Source organism: Dasypus novemcinctus, chromosome 27 (genome assembly GCF_030445035.2).
Source record: "Dasypus novemcinctus isolate mDasNov1 chromosome 27, mDasNov1.1.hap2, whole genome shotgun sequence".
Classification (NCBI taxonomy): Eukaryota; Metazoa; Chordata; class Mammalia; order Cingulata; family Dasypodidae; genus Dasypus; species Dasypus novemcinctus.
This window is the reverse complement of record NC_080699.1, coordinates 24,831,030-24,847,413: the sequence shown is the minus strand read 5'-3', so window position 1 is coordinate 24,847,413 and position 16,384 is coordinate 24,831,030. Positions and strand designations below refer to the sequence as shown.

The following is a 16,384-nucleotide window of genomic DNA, read 5'->3' as shown; positions in this document are numbered from 1 at the left end:
TTCCAGTCCTTTCATAGTAGTTTGAACATTTATTGCCACCCGTTATGCAAAGCCAAGTCCAGAGTAAGTGTCTGTTCATGTCAGGACCCGTTTGCAGGCTTCCGGGGCTCCTGGCCTCAATCTGATGTTGTCCCTTGCCCTGGGGAAACTTCCCCAGAGCCATCCACAGTCTCTGTCTCTCTTGCCAGTTTTCTGTGCCTCAGAGGGCACGAGATGGATCTGTCAGCTATCGGTTCACCTCTGCATTATTGTGGCTCCTTCATGCCTACTCATTGCATAGACCCTGATGGCCATGTCAAGGGAGAACAACAAGATATTCACTCGCAGGTTCTAAGGACCCTCCAGTCCCAGAAGGGGCATCTTCTGATGGTCATTGCCATGTCTTACTTTAATGCACCACTTAAATTCCTGTAGGGATTTCTGTAGGGTTATGCCCAGTATCGGCATCCCTTTAATAGTCTTTTCTATCACCCATCTGCCAGGCCATTGGCCACCACCCATGAGTCAGTAAAAACCCAAATGGAGGGGGTTTTTGTCATTGTTCAATTCTCCCCTTGCTGCAAAGAAAAGAGGATGCAATTCAGCCCACTGCACTGATTTGTTCTTTCCTTCTTCCAGGTTTTCCCACCATTTGGTCATAGTGAGATGGCTTTCCAAACAGAATGCTTTCACTCTGGAGCTGCCATCTGTAAACCAAGCAGCTCTCTGTTGTCAGCAGAGAGCTTTTCATAGGGTACCACCTAGGGGGCAATAGGATCCAGCTGCTCCTCACGTACTTCCAAAGTCAGCCCTAGATAAAAAGAGGCTACCTGCTTGTGAATGCAGCGAGGACTTGCTTGCATTCCCCAGGCAGCATGTTCCTGTATAAACCATTTCCATTTTATTATGGAGCTCTTTTGGGCACTGCTTTCCTTATTAGAGTGCTTCTCTGACATCACCCAAGACATGATTTTTTTTTCCATTTTCAAGATTATTTTCTGTCTTTCTGTCGTAGGGGTGGCTTCAACTAGCACTCAGGAGCAAGCTGGTAATTGTCTCTCAAATCCCAAGTATACCACTGTGTCTGGAAATTTTCTGGTGCAAAATCCCAGAGATCACCACTGGGTGGCACTCACGAGCTTTTGCCACAAGCCGGGTCTCTGGTCCACCCGGGTCTACTGTACAGAGAATTTGTCTGGACCAGCACTCAAGCTCCTAACATGTCATTAATTAAAGTGGCGATTTCTTTTCATCCGCCACGTATTCCATACTATTTCAAACGAACAGCCCGGGTGGGCTGGGACAAGCGTCTAGGTCCTTTACCGCACAAAGACCCTCCTTGTTCGCTGAGTTCTGCTCATCACTGTCCCCCACCCCACCCCACACATGCACAGAAACAAGCCCTTGTCCAATTCCCAGGAACATGCCCTGACCCAGACTCTGGCCCTCTTTTCTCCCCGAATGGGGCGGTGGGACCCTGACTCACTCCCCACCCCCGGCTGTCTCTGCAGCGAGATTTACTGCCATGGGGAGCTCCTGCACCAGGTTCAGATGGCCAAGCTCTACCAGGACGACAAGCACTTTGTGGACATGCCACTGACCAAAGCTCCAGGTGAGACCGCTGCCCCACCCCTTTTCCTGAATCTTCCGCCCAAAGATGGCAGGAAGCAAGACCAGGCAGAGAGGCTCCTCTGGTTCCGGGAGGGGCTCAGGGGGCCACCGACTCCTCCCCCCGCTGCTCTCCAGGCCAAGTCCTGCAGAGCTTCCAAGAGCTGGCCAAGGCACACAACCTCAGCATCCCGCGGCAGCAGCTGCAGACGTTCATCCAGGAGCACTTCCAGGCCCCCGGGCAGGAGCTGCAGCCCTGGACCCCAGCCGACTGGGTGGACAGGTATGACCCTGGAGAGGGAGCAGTGAAGGGCCGCGCCTGGCAGGGGCGCCTCCCTGAGCACCTGCCCTCTTCCAGCCCCCCGATCCTGCAGAAGATCTCAGACGCCAAGCTGCGTGCCTGGGCGGGACAACTGCACCAGCTCTGGAAGAAGCTGGGAAAGAAGGTATCAGGGTCCCAGGCCTGGTCCCTGGCCTGGCCGAGCAGAGCTGGGAAGGGACATGCCAAGGCTGAACCAGAGCGCAGAGCCAAGCCCCGTGTTGAGAACTCAGCTGGTCTCAGCACCCCCACCCCATCCCTGCACCGAAGAGCTCTAGAAAGGCTTTCTATTTTTAAAAATATATATTTCTTTATTTTTTATTTATTTCTCTCCCCTTCCCCCTCCCCACCCCGTTGTCTGCTCTCTGTGTCCATTTGCTGTGTGTTCCTCTTTGTCTGCTTGTATTGTTGTCAGTGGCACTGGGAATCTGTGTCTCATTTTGTTGCTTCATCTTGCTGCGTCAACTCTACGTGTGTATGGCGCCACTCCTGGGTGGGCTGCGCTTTTTTCGCACAGGGCAGCTCTCCTTACGGGGCACACTCCTTGCACGTGGGGCTCCCCTACGCGGGGGACACCCCTGCATGGCACGATACTCCTTTCGCGCATCAGTACTGCGCGTAGGCCAGCTCCACACGGGTCAAGGAGGCCCGGGGTTTGAACCGCGGACCTCCCATGTGGTAGACGACGCTCTATCTGTTGAGCCAAATCTGCTTCCCTAGACTTTCTGAGAGGGAGATGGGGAATGTCTACTTCTGCCTCCTCACCCCCTCAGGAAGCCTTCCCCAGCCTCCTCCCAGACAAATCTAGCCTGTCCACCGCCTCCGGGCTGCCACAACAACGACATCACGTGGTAATTGTTCAAACGCCTGCTGGACTTTCGTCCCTGAGCTCCTCGAGCTAGCGCTTTGTCTTATGAATAATAATTACTACAGCTGAGTGTGGCCGAGCCCTATGCCCAGAAGTCTGATATGCTCTTTTTATGCCCTTTGCTCTGAGCCTGCGATTTTCCCAAGGCCACACAGCCAGCGAGCGCGGGGGCGAGGGTGATGGCGCAGGGCTCCTTCCTCTGAGCTGGCCCCCAGGGCAGGCACATGCTGGCACGACTCTGTGCCCTGTGCTAGCTTGGATTGCCCAGCTCACCGAGCCATTAGGGGCATCCGCGCCCGACGGGACCAAACCCAAGCCTTGATCTCCTCAAAAACATGAAAGAAAAAAAATTTTAATTAAAAAATGAAAAAATTAATTAAAAAAAAAAGAGAGACAGGCTGACCTTTCCTCTACTGAAAACCAAGGGGGGATATTGATGGGTGTCCTTGGCCGGCCCCCAGCTGCTGCTGTTGTTCTCCCTCGGCCTCGCTCATCCATATCCCCCTCAACTGGACCAGAGAAGGGGAGGGGGAGGTACTGATCCTCTAGGCCTGGCTTGGGGGTGCCGCAGAGAAGTGGGGACAGGAGACAGGGAGAGAGGGAACGCTGCCCCCCACCCACCTGGATGACAATAATGGCTGCTGTTCCCTGGACACCCGCTGACTTTAGACCCACCATCTCACTTAGCTGTGACCCTGGGGCCATCGTATGGGAGAGGAGGAGACCAAGGTTCCCAGCGGCCCCGGCCTTGCCCAGTCCACGGTCTGAGCAGAGGCAGAGCCGACGTAAACCTGCTCGGCCTGGCCCAGAGCCCAGGGCTGCCAGGGCCCCCTCCGGCCTCCGCTCTCGTGGGGACTCCGGCCCCCTCATACCCCGTCTCCCCGACTCCAGATGAAGCCCGAGGTCCTCACCCACCCTGATCAGTTCTCGCTCATCTACTCCCAACACCCCTTCATAGTGCCCGGCGGGCGCTTTGTCGAGTTCTACTACTGGTGAGCGACTTGGACCCAGAGGCCTGGGGGGCCGGGGGCCGGGAGTGGAGGGGCACCCAGAGGCGGTGCAGGGGGGTGGGAGCGGGATGTGTGGGGCTGGGGGGGAGGGCGGCGCCTGAGCCGCCCCTCCCCCAGGGACTCCTACTGGGTGCTGGAGGGCCTGCTGCTCTCGGAGATGCGGGAGACGGTCAAGGGCATGCTGCAGAACTTCCTGGAGCTGGTGAAAACGTAAGCAGGGCGCGGGGGGCCCCCTGCGCGGGGCGGAGCGGGCTGGGCCTCCCCTGGCGGCGGGCGGAGGCAGCTCAGTGGCCCCTTCCCGGCAGCTACGGCCACGTCCCCAACGGCGGCCGCGTGTACTACCTGCAGCGGAGCCAGCCGCCGCTGCTGGCGCTCATGATGGACCGCTACGTGGCTCACACCAACGACACCGCCTTCCTGCGGTGCGTCTCCTCGCGGCCCGCCGGGCGCCCGGCCCTGGTCCGGCCCGTCCAGGGAGGCGGGCAGGGGCAGGGCAGGGGGCTCCCCGAGCTCTCCCCGGGGCGGGGGGCGTCCCTGGGCTGAGTGGTCCCGGCGCCTCCCCAGGGAGCACGTCGGGACCCTAGCCTTGGAGCTGGACTTCTGGGCTGAGAAAAGGAACATCTCCCTGAGCTCCGGCGGAAAGACCTACGTCCTGAACCGCTATTACGTCCCTTACGGGGGACCCAGGTGAGAACTGCGCAGCCCGGCCTGCTGGCCTGGGCATCTGGACAGCCCCCGGCAGGAGGGCGGGTGACGCCGCCCTCAGGGGTGGCCGCGAGCCGAGTGGCGGCCAGTGGGGCCTGGGGACCGCCCCCAACGCCCCGCGCAGAGTCCCGGGGGCCTGGAGCCTGCCGGTGCCAGCCGCCCCCTCCTCCCTGCCAGGCCGGAGGCCTACAGCAAAGATGCGGAGCTGGCGGCCACCCTGCCGGAAGGTGAGGGGGTGCCGGGGGGGTCCCGGGGCGCCTGCGGGGGTTCGGGGCCCGGGCCACCTCTGCTGCCCTGGCCTGCCACCCCTCCCGTCCTCACAGGCGCCCGGGACGCCCTGTGGGCAGAGCTCAAGGCCGGAGCCGAGTCCGGCTGGGACTTCTCTTCCCGCTGGTTCGTGGGCGGCGCCAACCCCGACTCGCTCAGCAGCATCCGGACCAGCAAACTGGTGCCCGTGGATCTCAACGCCTTCCTGTGCCAGGCAGAGGAGCTGATGAGCAACTTCTATTCCAGACTGGGTGAGCACCCTGGCGGGGGCAGGGAGGAGGGGAGCCGGGCGAAGGGCCTTCAGCTGCCCGGCCACGCCCGAGCAAGCCACACTAACAGTCGTGCCATGTTCCCGGAGCCCGTCCCTCCCATTCTTACTGGGAGGGGTCTCTAGGACCTGGTGTGGACACCTGAGTGCACACATCCAAACTCCCTCCACTCCCTCTCCCCGAACAGCTGCCCCTTAACCCTGCTGAGAACTAGGGGCATCCGCACAGCCAGCGTCCCCAGGAGGCTGGACCCGGGGACCAGGCCAGCGCTGTGCCATCGGCTCTGGGACCCCCAGCGCAGGGGGGTGGGCTCCAGGGGGGTGGGCTCCAGGGAGGTGTGTCCCCCTGGTCCTCGGCACTTCTCGCCCCTTGGGGAGGAGGGCACCAGAGGAGGCCTCCCGTGGCGGGGCCCGAGGGCAGGGTCCCTGGCTGCCTGGTTAAATAAAGGCGGTACTGCCGCAGGGAATGACTCCCAAGCCACGAAGTACAGAGATATGCGGACCCGGCGCCTGGCCGCCCTGAACGCCATCCTCTGGGACGAGGAGAAAGGGGCCTGGTTCGACTACGACCTTGAGAACGGGAAGAAGAACCAAGAATTTTACCCGTCCAACCTGGCTCCTCTCTGGGCCGGCTGCTTCTCTGACCCCGCCGTTGTGGACAAGGCTCTGAAATACCTGGAGGTAAGGGGGAGAGCGGGGCAGGTCTGGCACCCAGGGGGAGGACTGCCCACGCCCCAGCTGACCCCAAGCCCTCTGTGGCCCGCTCCACCCCCTCCTGCGCCGCGCCTCCCTCTTAGCCTGAGGGTCCCGATTACGGGAAGCAGTGAGCCAGGCAGAGAGCGGTCAGGGAGGGGACCTGGCTCCATGTCCAGCACCACGCACAGCCACAGTACTGTCTGGAACCTTCCAGGATAACAAGATCCTGTCCTACACGCATGGGATCCCAGCCTCTCTCCGGAACACAGGCCAGCAGTGGGACTTCCCCAATGCCTGGGCCCCCCTGCAGGACCTGGTCATCAGAGGTAGGGAGCAGGGGGAGGGCAGAACCCAGGACCTCCTCCCCCGGGGTCTCCTCCGAGGTTCAGGGGAGGCGGGAACAAAGGGTTCAGGGCTACTTACGCTTTCTCCGGCTCATCTGGAATCTCAGCCTCCCGCTCAGCACACGTTTCCATCCACTGCCACCTGGCCAGCGGAATCAGACCCGCTCTCTCCCCACAACCCTTGTCCTGGATTAAGAGGTTTGACCTGTGGTTCCAGGCAGGTCTAAGCCAGGGCTGTTTCCCTCCTTGGGTCGAGGAAGGCACAGGTTCCTTCTCACCCAGGGGTGAGGGCTACAGAGATTCAGGGACTTGCCTGGGCTGGGGTCTAGGTCTGGCCAAGTCACCTTCACCCCGGACCCAGGAAGTGGCTTTCCAGCTGGCCCAGAACTGGATCCGCACCAACTTTGATGTCTACTCTCAAAACTCGGCCATGTATGAGAAGGTGAGCCTGCCTGTGCCCAGCGCACCGGGCCACCTTCCTGGCGGGGCAGGGGCACCTGTCGGGCTTTGGGAAGCCCAGGGCCATGCAGCCGGGGCCAGTGGCGGCGCCCAGTGGCCACTCTAGGGCACTGCAGGGGCAGGAGCTGCAGGCCAGAGCAGCTCCTCCCAAGGGGGCCTCCAGTCCTTGCTTCCTCTCGTGGCCTGGTGGGGGGTGCAGGCACTGCCAACCCCACGGCTCGGCCTCTTGTCCCCAGTACAACATCAGCAGCGGTGGACGTCCGGGTGGAGGAGGGGAGTATGAAGTTCAGGTGAGTGGACCGGGTGAGCTGGCAAACCCCACAGGGAGCTGCAGAGCTCTGCTAGCCTCCCGGGCCTCAGTTTCCTCACCCGTATGTCCATGGGGAGGAACCTGAGCCGACTCCTTGGCAGCCCTGGGGTTGGGCGGGGCAGGGACACCCTGGACAGAGATCCCACCCCCCCCAAGGGCTCGGGGGCTCCCCCCAGGTCTTGCCCACAGGCCGTGTCTCTCTCCAGGAGGGGTTTGGCTGGACCAACGGAGTGGTCCTGATGCTCCTGGACCGCTACGGCGACCGGCTGCGCTCAGGGACCCGGGCGGCTCTCCTGGAGCCCCCCTGCCTCGCGGCTGCCCTCCTGCCCGGCCTCCTGCTCAGCCTCCTGTCGCGGTGACCGGCCCACTGCCCCCTGCCGTCACTTGCTCATCCGGCTCCAGCTCCTGCCTCTTCCTCCTCCGTCCCCAGGCACCCCCTGCCCTTCCTGCTCCCCGGCAAGTCCTGTGCTCACAATGGAACCTGGAATAGGGTGGAAATCCTGCTTTGGGGCAACAGCCAGCCCCCCTCCCGCGAGTGCCCAGCCCATACCCCACATGTCCTGAACCCCCAAACACGGACATACTCCAAATGCTTTATTGTTCTGCTGAAATGCTTACAAATACTGAAAAACACCCAGCCTGGGCCCAGGCAACCGTGGGCCCCAGCGCTGGGAAGGGCAGGGGAGGTGGGCGTAGTGTTAAGGCGTGCGGGGCGGAGGCCAGGCGGCTGGAGGCCTGGCGGCTCTGCTCTCCATCTCCATCACCCTCCAGGGCTGGCGGGAGGGCGGCCGGGGCCTCAGCCCTGCCCTCTGCGGCTCCCTCTCCTGCTTCCTCAGGCAGCACGTGAGCCACGCTCTCTCCCTGCCAGCCTCTGCGGAGCCTGTGCGCGCCCCGAGGAGCCTGCTGGCGTCCTCTCCCATCCGTATCTGCTCCTCTGGTCTCTAGACCTCCCGGCTTCATCCCTTTTGGCTCTAAGCAAGGCACGAGTGGGAGGGAGGCGCTGGGTGGGGCCGCAGGCGGTACACCAGGGACTGGAGACACAGGCAGGCGCAGGTAGAGGTGTGCAGTCCCTCCCCCCGCGAGAAGCCTGATGGCCTGGGCTGGAGAGATGACGGCTCAGACCCTCAGAGGGGCCCTCAGGCTGGAGGGGTGGGCTGGGCTCAGCCCGGCCGCTGGGCGGAACCTCGATGAAGCAGTCTGTGGCTATCGCGGTGATGGGTCCGCACAAGGGGACCTCAAAGATGACAAACTGCCTTCTCTGCCCTTGAGCAAAATAGAAAAAATAAATGTAGGGTAAACGAAAGCATAGAGTGGGATTTGAGAACTACGCCACCTGAGCTGTTAACCCCACTCCTGACGTGGCTCTGCCCAGCCCCCACGGTCCCTGCAAGGGGGGCTGAAGCAAGAGGGGATCTTTGGCAGATTCTGGTACCATATTGTATCCTTTGCAAGGCCGGGGCGAGCAGCTGCTAGCTCAGAGCTGAGAGGCCCCCTCGTGCCAGCTCCACCGCCCTGTCCAGCCCGGGGGGCTCTGGAGGGTTCCCACAGGTTCTGGGCTTCTGGGAGGCGGCAGAGCCCCACCTCCGGCTGGTTCTCTTCGTGGTTAGAGCTGAGACTCACAGAACCAAGCTCCTTGCAGAACATCACAAAAGTCTTGTACAAAAGCCCCAGGCACACTCTCCCCTCCCAGGGGCCTCTGGCCTGGGGTCCACTGTGGGCCTCTGTCTCCAGGGCGAGCAGAGCAGAAGGCGGCTGGGCATGGGCCCCGGGGCTGGCCCGAGCGTCCGGGGGGGCCCACGGCATTCAGTTCATGAACTGCGTGTAGCCCTCGGCCCCAGTGACGATGACATCCATCCAGATGCGCATGGCCTCAGCGGACGGGGCCACCATGTAGTAGAGCCGGTCGTGGGTCTTCACGCAGAAGGTGAGGGCGGGGTTCGGGCTCTGTGGGGCGAGAGAGGAAGGGCTGAGGCGGGCACGACCCCCCGGTGCCCAGGAGCATCACCTCCACCCGCCCTGGCCCCTCCTCGATCTGGGCAGTCCTGGGGCTTGGGGCTGATCCTCAGCAGGCCAAGGTCTAGCCCCCCCTGGCTATGGGGGTCCCCGGGCTGAGCTGCTCCTCGCTTACACCAAGGCAGTCTGTGGTGTAAGAGGTCTCCGAGCCTCTCTGGACCGTGGCAGGACCTGGTCAGGACCATGCTCCACTGACCCAAGGGGCCGTGCCAGGGAGGACCAGAGCCTCCTCTTAGCAAAAGAAGAGAGGCCGATGGAGAAAGCTAAAGAGGGGGTGGGCCTCAGGGACCCAAGAGGCACAGAAACCAGGGTGGGGCGGGCACTGCAGCCCTGGGCATGGGGGGCTGTGCACGAGGCAGCTGGCTCGGCGCAGTCTCCTGGTCATCTCCTCCCCTCTGTCGAATCTGGTCTCCGCGGACTCGCGGCACCCCTCTGACCCGTCCCTCTGCACTGCCCCCTTCTGCCCCATCCTCACTGGGCGATGTCCTGCTGCGAGGCAGGGGGGGCGGGGGAGCCGAGCCCCCCGGAGCTTCCCGCTCTCCGACCCCACGCCCTCTCCTCCCACAGCCTGGGCGGGAAGGGCAGGGGGCGTGGAGAGGACAGTCAAGGGTCAGGGGCTGGGGGCCGAGGAGGCGTTAATGGGCGGTAGTTGTGGTTACGGGTGGGGGGGTACCTCGGTCACCACAGTGAAGCCGAAAAACCTCTTCTGGTGGAGGAGAGAGGGAAAGAGGAAGAGAACGTTTACAAAGAGAACCAGGACTGGGTCAGAGCCTCTCAAGAAGACAGACTAGAGGCCTTTGCTCCCAGAGACCCCCCCGGGCCCACCCTGCCCCACGGCTGTGCCCTCATCCCTGACCTTAGCTGCGCTGCGCAGGTGGTCGTAGTACACCTCCTCGATGGCCTGGAAGTAGATGACCCCTTTCAGCTTCGTCTCATGCTTGTCTGCAAAGCGGAGAAGGGCTGGACTGAGGAGGCCGGCCGGGCCTTGGGTCAGGCTCCAACACCAACGGTCTCTGGGGGCCTCAGTTTACTCATTTGGGAAATGGGGCAATGGTCCCAGCTTCCCAGGACTTCAAACCAGTGCCCAACACCTGGATGATGCTCAGCCTCACTCAATGAGAAACGTAAATCAGAGTTATGTGGAGATACCACTTCTCACCCATCAGCATGGCAAAAATAAAAGTTTGACAATGCACTCTGAGTAAGTCCGTGGAGAGAAAGGCAATCTAATAAATGATGAGTGGGAAGATAAATTGGTAAGCCCCTTAGGAACAACTTGCCTTTGTCTCTCAAAATTAGAAACACATTCACCCCTTGACCCAACAAGGATGCTTCTGAGAATTTATCTCACAAGTGTACAGAATAGCAGATTCTCAAGATTATTCTTCACAGCATCATTTGTAATCATGGAAGACTAGAAACAACTCAAGTACCCATCAGAAAACTGGCTTATAAATTACAGTGTGCCACATGATAGAATACAATACAGCTGTTCAATAGAATGATAAAGAAATACCTGTAAAGATATAGCACTGTATCTATGAAAATATATCCCCATATAAATATCTAGATAGAGGTATATCTAATATTGTATCACTAAGATATATTAGGAGGAAAAGAAGGTAAGAAAGAGGGGGAAATGAGATGTTTTCATTAGTGCCTCTCCTCTAAAGAAATGCTAGAAGGATTCACAAGAGATTAGTGAAAGTGGTTCTCTACAAGGGTGGGAGTAAGGGGTCAATGGGGGAGGGGTGGCTGCAGAATCATTCATTTAGACCTTGTTACATGTTTTGATTTTTGAGCCCTAGGAATGCACTTGCTTCTTCAACTCCAGCCTGACAAAAGGAAAGGAAGTCCATAATGCCTGAATGCAGGGTGGCAGAAAGAAAACAGCCAAGTAACACAGCCGGAAGTGACCGTTCAGGGCTGGGGGGACAGGGCCTGGTCACCTCGTCTCGTGGCAAGCACTGCTCGGTGCACCACCGCTGACATCCCTAACAGGCAGCCTGAGTCACAAAGGAAAGGTCAGGCTGGAAGTGTGCACTTCCCCAGCGACCCTCCTCCTGCCCCCACCCCAGCCCCTGTCATTTCAGGCCTGAGTCATCAGGTGCCGGAATCTTTACTACAGCCTCCTGCCCGTGTCGCCCCGCCCCTTCCTTCCGAAGGCAAATCCAGCCCTGCTCCTTCCCAGCTCTCACACTTCTCCGCTGCTTCCCTATCAAGAAGCAAAGGCTGTTGACCCACTGGTGCCACCACGCCCCTCCAGCCTTGCTTCCCACCCCTCCCCAGCACCAGCCCTAAGTTCTCCAGCTAGGCTGACCTTCTCACCGGCCCCTCAACATGAACTCTGTGTATGCTGGGGTTAGCTTCTCTAGCCCGTCCCCTTGGCAAACTCCTACTTGATCCTCAAAACCCACGGCAAATGCACCACTACCGTGGAGAGTTGTACTCTCTGGTGCTCCCACAGCGTGAATGTCCCTCTGCTTAGAAATTACCACGCCGAACCTGAACCCTCCTTCCTCCGTTCAGAGGTCTCCCTCCTGCAAAGCCAGCATGTGTCTGATACACAGCGGGTGCTCCATCGATACTGAAGCAGTGAGTCCTGGGCTCTGGGGTTAGGCACGAAGCTACGAGCCAGTGGAGAAGAAAACACAGCCAGGCAGCCTGGGACACGGCCTGCCGCCTGCTCCCCGTAACGCCGTGGGCGTGGGCAGCTCTGTGCGAGCCCTCGCGTGCCCGGTCATCCTGAGCAGCTCGTGGGGGCGCACACTCAGCGTACTCGGCACAGCGTCTGGCACACAGTATGTGGCATCTGCGTTTCCCCCTGGCACCCCTGGGCTTCTGTCCCATGGCAGGACGGCCCCTGTATGATGCAGGAGCTCCGAGGACATGGCAATGCCTCCTAGTGAGGGGGGGTATTTAACTGAAGCCCTTAGGAGGGGGCATTTCCATGGGGGGGGGGGCCAAGGGAAGGGCAGGGAGAAGGACAGGTAAATGGCAGGAACAGTTGAGGCACACCCAGGGCACTGGCACGGCCCCAGGCCCGTCTCTGACCTCTCCTGGGACGGGGACCCAACCCCTTCCCAGCCCACCTCCGGCCTGTGTCCGCAGCCCCCGCTCAGCCCCGGCCGCCCACCCAGCCCCGTCCTCTCCCGCCTTCCAGCGCTGGAAACAGTAGCCCGCGCAGCTCCGGCTCTACTTCCTCCCACCCACCTTCAAGCTTGTGCAATCTGGCTCCGGCGCCCATACAACGGAAACCCTCCTCTCCACGGGCTCCCATCCTAGTCGAATGGGACTGCGACGTCTGCTCCCCTGGCGGGCTTCCCTCCCCGTTTCTGCCCCTCGTCTGAACTTGGTCTCCTTCTGTTTCATTAAGCACAGTCCCGCTGGTCCAGGCCAGCCCAGCACCTGGCACGGGGTCCGTCTCGGTGCTGGCCTCCTGCCTCCCCTTGCCGGCCCTCCTCTTCCTCCTTCCCCGCAGGGGAGGCTGGCCCAGGGTGTGGCCCTTCTCTCCCCTCTGGAGTCTAAGTGTCCAGGGTCAGTCTTGATTCTGTCTCCTAGGAGCTGCGAGGCCTTGGGCAATTAACTTAACCTCTCTGAGCCTCATTTTTTCTCTTCTGTAAAATGGGGATGCTTCCCCCACAGGATTATTATAAAGATTAATGAGATGGTGCATGGAGAGTGCTTAGCATGGCAGACAAATAAATGCTCAATAAAAAATATGATCTATTACTATTATTATTCCAACAGATTCGACTCTCACTCTACTGCCACCCCTGACCTGGACCTCCCAGAGGCACCTCAACATCAGCACCCCTCAAGTGCACTCTTCCCTGCTGGCCTGCTTCTCCCTTCCCTTCAGAGTCCCACCTATGCCTCTGCCTCTCCTGCCTCCCCACATCCAGGCCTCAGGGTAGTCAGGGAAGGCTTCCTGAAGGGGGTGGCATTGATTAAGCATCAGGTTAGAGGGCTAAACAGGGCACTCCAGGCCTGGTCATCTCCAGCACCAAACACTCCAGCGCTTTCCTCCCTTGCAGGCTCCTAACAGGGTTGTGGCTGGGTGACTGGCTTATAGATTTCTTCCCAGCAGAGCTGTGGGAAGACTACAGGAAGACTTCCCGGCTGGGGCATTCAGTGCTAATCTAAGATCTGCCAGGCCTGTCTTTTCCTTCTGACACTGAGATCAGCAATGTTCTAGAAAAGCATGCTCTGAAGACCACTGATAGTGGAGTGGAAGCTCCACCCCACCCACAGTGGACATGTACTGGGAGCAAGAAAGAAAACGTTGGGGCAGCAGACTTGGCCCAGTGGTTAGGGCGTCCGCCTACCACATGGGAGGTCCGCGGTTCAAACCCTGGGCCTCCTTGACCCGTGTGGAGCTGGCCCATGCGCAGTGCTGATGCGCGCAAGGAGTGCCGTGCCACGCAGGGGTGTCCCCTGCATAGGGGAGCCCCACGCACAAGTAGTGTGCCCCATAAGGAGAGCCGCCCAGCGTGAAAGAAAGTGCAGCCTGCCCAGGAGTGGCACCGCACACACGGAGAGCTGACACAACAAGATCACGCAACAAAAAGAGACACAGATTCCCGTGCCACTCCCAACAACAGAAGCAGACAAGGAAGACGCAGCAAATAGACACAGAAAACAGACAACAGGGGTGGAGGGGAAGGGGAGAGAAATAAATAAATCTTTAAAAAAAGAAAGAAAGAAAACGTTGTGGCTCTATGCCACGGGGATGTCAGGAGAGGATGCTCCTGCAGTACCCTAGCTTCCCCTGCCCGGCTATAACCCAGTATCCCTTGCTCCAAGTGGGAAAGACCAGAGAGCGCACAGGGATGGGAGACGAAGCTGGAGGCTGGGGTGGAGAGCTGAGGGAGCTGGGCGCCGTGAACCTGTCCCTGGGTCACCCTGAGCTTTCCTGGCACTGCCCAGAGACTTGGTGACAGGGGATGTCCCCAGGGTGCAGTCCCCAGCCCAACACACCCCGAGGGCCCCCCACGCCACAGCGCATGGGTGTTCGGGTGTCCCATCAGCTTACCCGTCGCGCTTCATTTTCACTCTGTTCACTGTCTCCCTGAAAGTAAGCTCCGAGGGTCAGAGCTGCGGCTATCTTGCTTATCCCCAGAGCCCAGAACTGTGCCTGGCACTTACTAGTTGTGGTGACATTGCCGAGTGAATGAATGAACAAAGAAATGGCGGTGAACCAGGTGCACCCGTACATTTTACCCGCAGGGGAGAACAAGGCGAAGCCCGAGCCCCTGGCCCCTTTCCAGGAGACAAAGCCCAGGGGGTCCTGGCTCTGGCTGCCAGGGAACTCACCCACGTAATAGGAAAGGGTGCGCTTGAGCCGGTCGAAGACAAACCAGCGCTTTTTCCATGATTTAATCTTGCCGCCCATCTTGACCAAGTAGCCCCGGCAGACCTGGTGGGAAGGAGGAGTGAGGAAGGAAAGACCCAAATGCACAGCCCCTAAAGCCTTTCTTTCTGTCCTGGGCGGCCCACTTAGTGGGGGCCGTCACCTGAGCCCTGTGCTGGGGGGGAGACCAACACACCTCGGGCCAGCCCCCCAGGTGGACCCAGGCACGGCGCCTCTGACCACGGGCCTCCCCCGCCCCGCGGCCCCGCACGCCTCGTGCGCACCTTGCTGCTGAGCACCACGTGCAGGCAGGTGTCCACGCCGTGGCCTGACGACTCGATGTGGGTCTTCAGGTCAAAGTCCTCCTTCCGGATTGGCAGGTAGCGGGTCAGGGGCCGTGCCTGGGAGCCAGAGGGCAGGGGCAGGAGAGTCGCCTCCCATCCCTACTCATCCCGTCCAGGCCCCGTGGCTTCAGTCCTGAATTCCCGGCAGCCTGAACGTCAGCTCACCCTAACCCTGTGGCTGTCACTCAGGGTGACACCAGACTGGTGGCAAAAACAGAGACCTGGCATGCCTGCGCTGCCTCTACCCAGACCTGGACAGACTGTTTAATGGCTCCGTGCCTCGGCTTCCCCATCTGCAACCAAGCCAGAGCCACCCTTGTCTTCTCCCTCCCCGTCCAGCACCAAACAGAGTAACACAAGAGGCCAGATATGAGCATGCTCTGGAAGAAAAGCCCAGTAAAAAATTTGCTCTCTGGCTCCCTGTGGGACCTTGTTTGGATCGCATCCCCTCTCTGGGCCCCAGTTTCCTTAAATGTAAAACAAAGGCTTTGAACTAGATACTCATTAAGGTCTATTCTGCCTCAAAAATTCTGATACTATCTAGAATTCTCAGTCAACTGGAATATTTTCTACCTTCCTTTTCCAGGAGAGACATCAAAATTTTAAAGAAAAAACAAAATGCATACCTTCTAGGAGGTATTCTAAAGACAGGCCAGCTCCCCTCGCCCCCCACCCTCCTGCACCAGGCCCTGGCGGCCCTCCGCCTTCCCTGAACCTCGGGACAGGGGTAGAGGACAGAGTCCCAGTGTGGTCCCTGGCTGAGACACGAAAGGGAAACAAGGCATCTGGTAACGATTCCAACCACAGAGGTAAACTCACAGTTTCTGATTATTCCTTGATTTCCAAACCCAATCCGGGCAGCATACCACTTAGAATCTGTGTTGCCGGACTGTGGGAAATCAGGGAGCTGTGATCGTTGGTCACTGCTGGGGGTAGATCCCACAGGAACCCCACCCTGGGGAGGCCTGTGGGGAGCTCAACAGGAAGGGACGCTTAGCTGAGTCCCCCAGGCTGCCACAGGGGACCGGGCACAGGGCAGATGTCCCTGCACAGCTCAATTTCTACCTTCAACTTTCCTGCTCACGTCTACAGTGGAAGGAAGAAGCCCAAGACTGGTTTTTGTGCAAGGATGGATTTCTGCCCTAAGGAGACACTAATGCAATTCTCTCTTGGAGATGAAAACCAGAAGTCAGAGGGAGGTCATCTGCTGGCTGATGGGGGGTCCTGGAGCCCACAAGTCCCGGGGGGTGAGGGCCAGGACAGTCACGAAGGAGCGTGCACAGGCGGGTGGCGGGAGGGAGCAGACTCACAAAGCAGATTAAGGGGCTCCACAAACACTGAGGGAGGCGAAGGGGAGCCACCCTGATCCCTGACTCTGGTTCTCGCTTCTGGCGGTCTGCCGCACCTGTTGCCCTGACTCTGGATGTCTGCAAGGTGGTCTCCTACAGCCTCACAATAACCCCTGCCCCGCACACACACACACTGACTTGAACAAGGCCAAGTCCCAGGAGGAAACCTCCTTGTGCTACGTCAACAGCAATCTTTTCTGGAACAGAACAGGTTTTACAGCTCAGCAGAGGTACCCTGGGATAGCCCTAGTCCTCCACATCCTCACTCTCAAGCTTACCACCCCCCATACCCCACCCACCCCCTCACCTGGGAAAACTGCTTCTCCCGCATCTTGACCTCCTTTTCCACCAGCTGCTGCCTCCGGGCACTCTCGCTTTGCAGCCTCCGTTCCACCTGCTCCCGCCGCCGCCACTCCTCCTCCAGGGCCTGCCGCCGCAGCTCCATCTCCCGCTCCTGCCACCAAAGCCAGGTGTCAACTGCAGCCGTCCCTC

General features: G+C 59.7%; 2 protein-coding genes across 51 annotated transcripts in view; one reads left to right on the top strand and one right to left on the bottom strand.

Annotated features, from left to right (window-relative positions):
- TREH (trehalase) overlaps positions 1-7,423 on the top strand; it is a 29,843-nt gene extending 22,420 nt beyond the window's left edge. The window contains exons 2-15 of the mRNA XM_058289179.2: positions 1,491-1,591; positions 1,726-1,870; positions 1,946-2,033; positions 3,666-3,766; positions 3,902-3,994; positions 4,090-4,206; positions 4,349-4,471; positions 4,667-4,716; positions 4,813-5,007; positions 5,488-5,705; positions 5,935-6,046; positions 6,394-6,506; positions 6,760-6,813; positions 7,040-7,423. Of these exons, the coding sequence (XP_058145162.1) occupies positions 1,491-1,591; positions 1,726-1,870; positions 1,946-2,033; positions 3,666-3,766; positions 3,902-3,994; positions 4,090-4,206; positions 4,349-4,471; positions 4,667-4,716; positions 4,813-5,007; positions 5,488-5,705; positions 5,935-6,046; positions 6,394-6,506; positions 6,760-6,813; positions 7,040-7,192 (1,663 nt within the window). The 3' untranslated portion in view covers positions 7,193-7,423. The remainder of the gene's footprint in view (positions 1-1,490; positions 1,592-1,725; positions 1,871-1,945; positions 2,034-3,665; positions 3,767-3,901; positions 3,995-4,089; positions 4,207-4,348; positions 4,472-4,666; positions 4,717-4,812; positions 5,008-5,487; positions 5,706-5,934; positions 6,047-6,393; positions 6,507-6,759; positions 6,814-7,039) is intronic.
- The window catches only part of PHLDB1 (pleckstrin homology like domain family B member 1), a 44,628-nt gene continuing 35,656 nt past the window's right edge, over positions 7,413-16,384 (bottom strand). For 23 of the 50 annotated variants that reach the window (XM_058289141.2, XM_058289152.1, XM_058289156.1 and 20 more), the window contains 6 exons: positions 16,200-16,346; positions 14,484-14,600; positions 14,163-14,265; positions 9,703-9,788; positions 9,520-9,552; positions 7,413-8,777 (listed from right to left, as the gene is read on the bottom strand). In XM_058289141.2, coding sequence (XP_058145124.1) covers positions 8,637-8,777; positions 9,520-9,552; positions 9,703-9,788; positions 14,163-14,265; positions 14,484-14,600; positions 16,200-16,346 — 627 coding nt within the window. In that variant the 3' untranslated portion in view covers positions 7,413-8,636. Of the gene's footprint in view, positions 8,778-9,519; positions 9,553-9,702; positions 9,789-14,162; positions 14,266-14,483; positions 14,601-15,362; positions 15,433-16,199; positions 16,347-16,384 lie in introns of all 50 variants that reach the window. The other 27 variants (XM_058289177.2, XM_058289172.1, XM_058289151.1 and 24 more) reach the window with 3 other exon arrangements.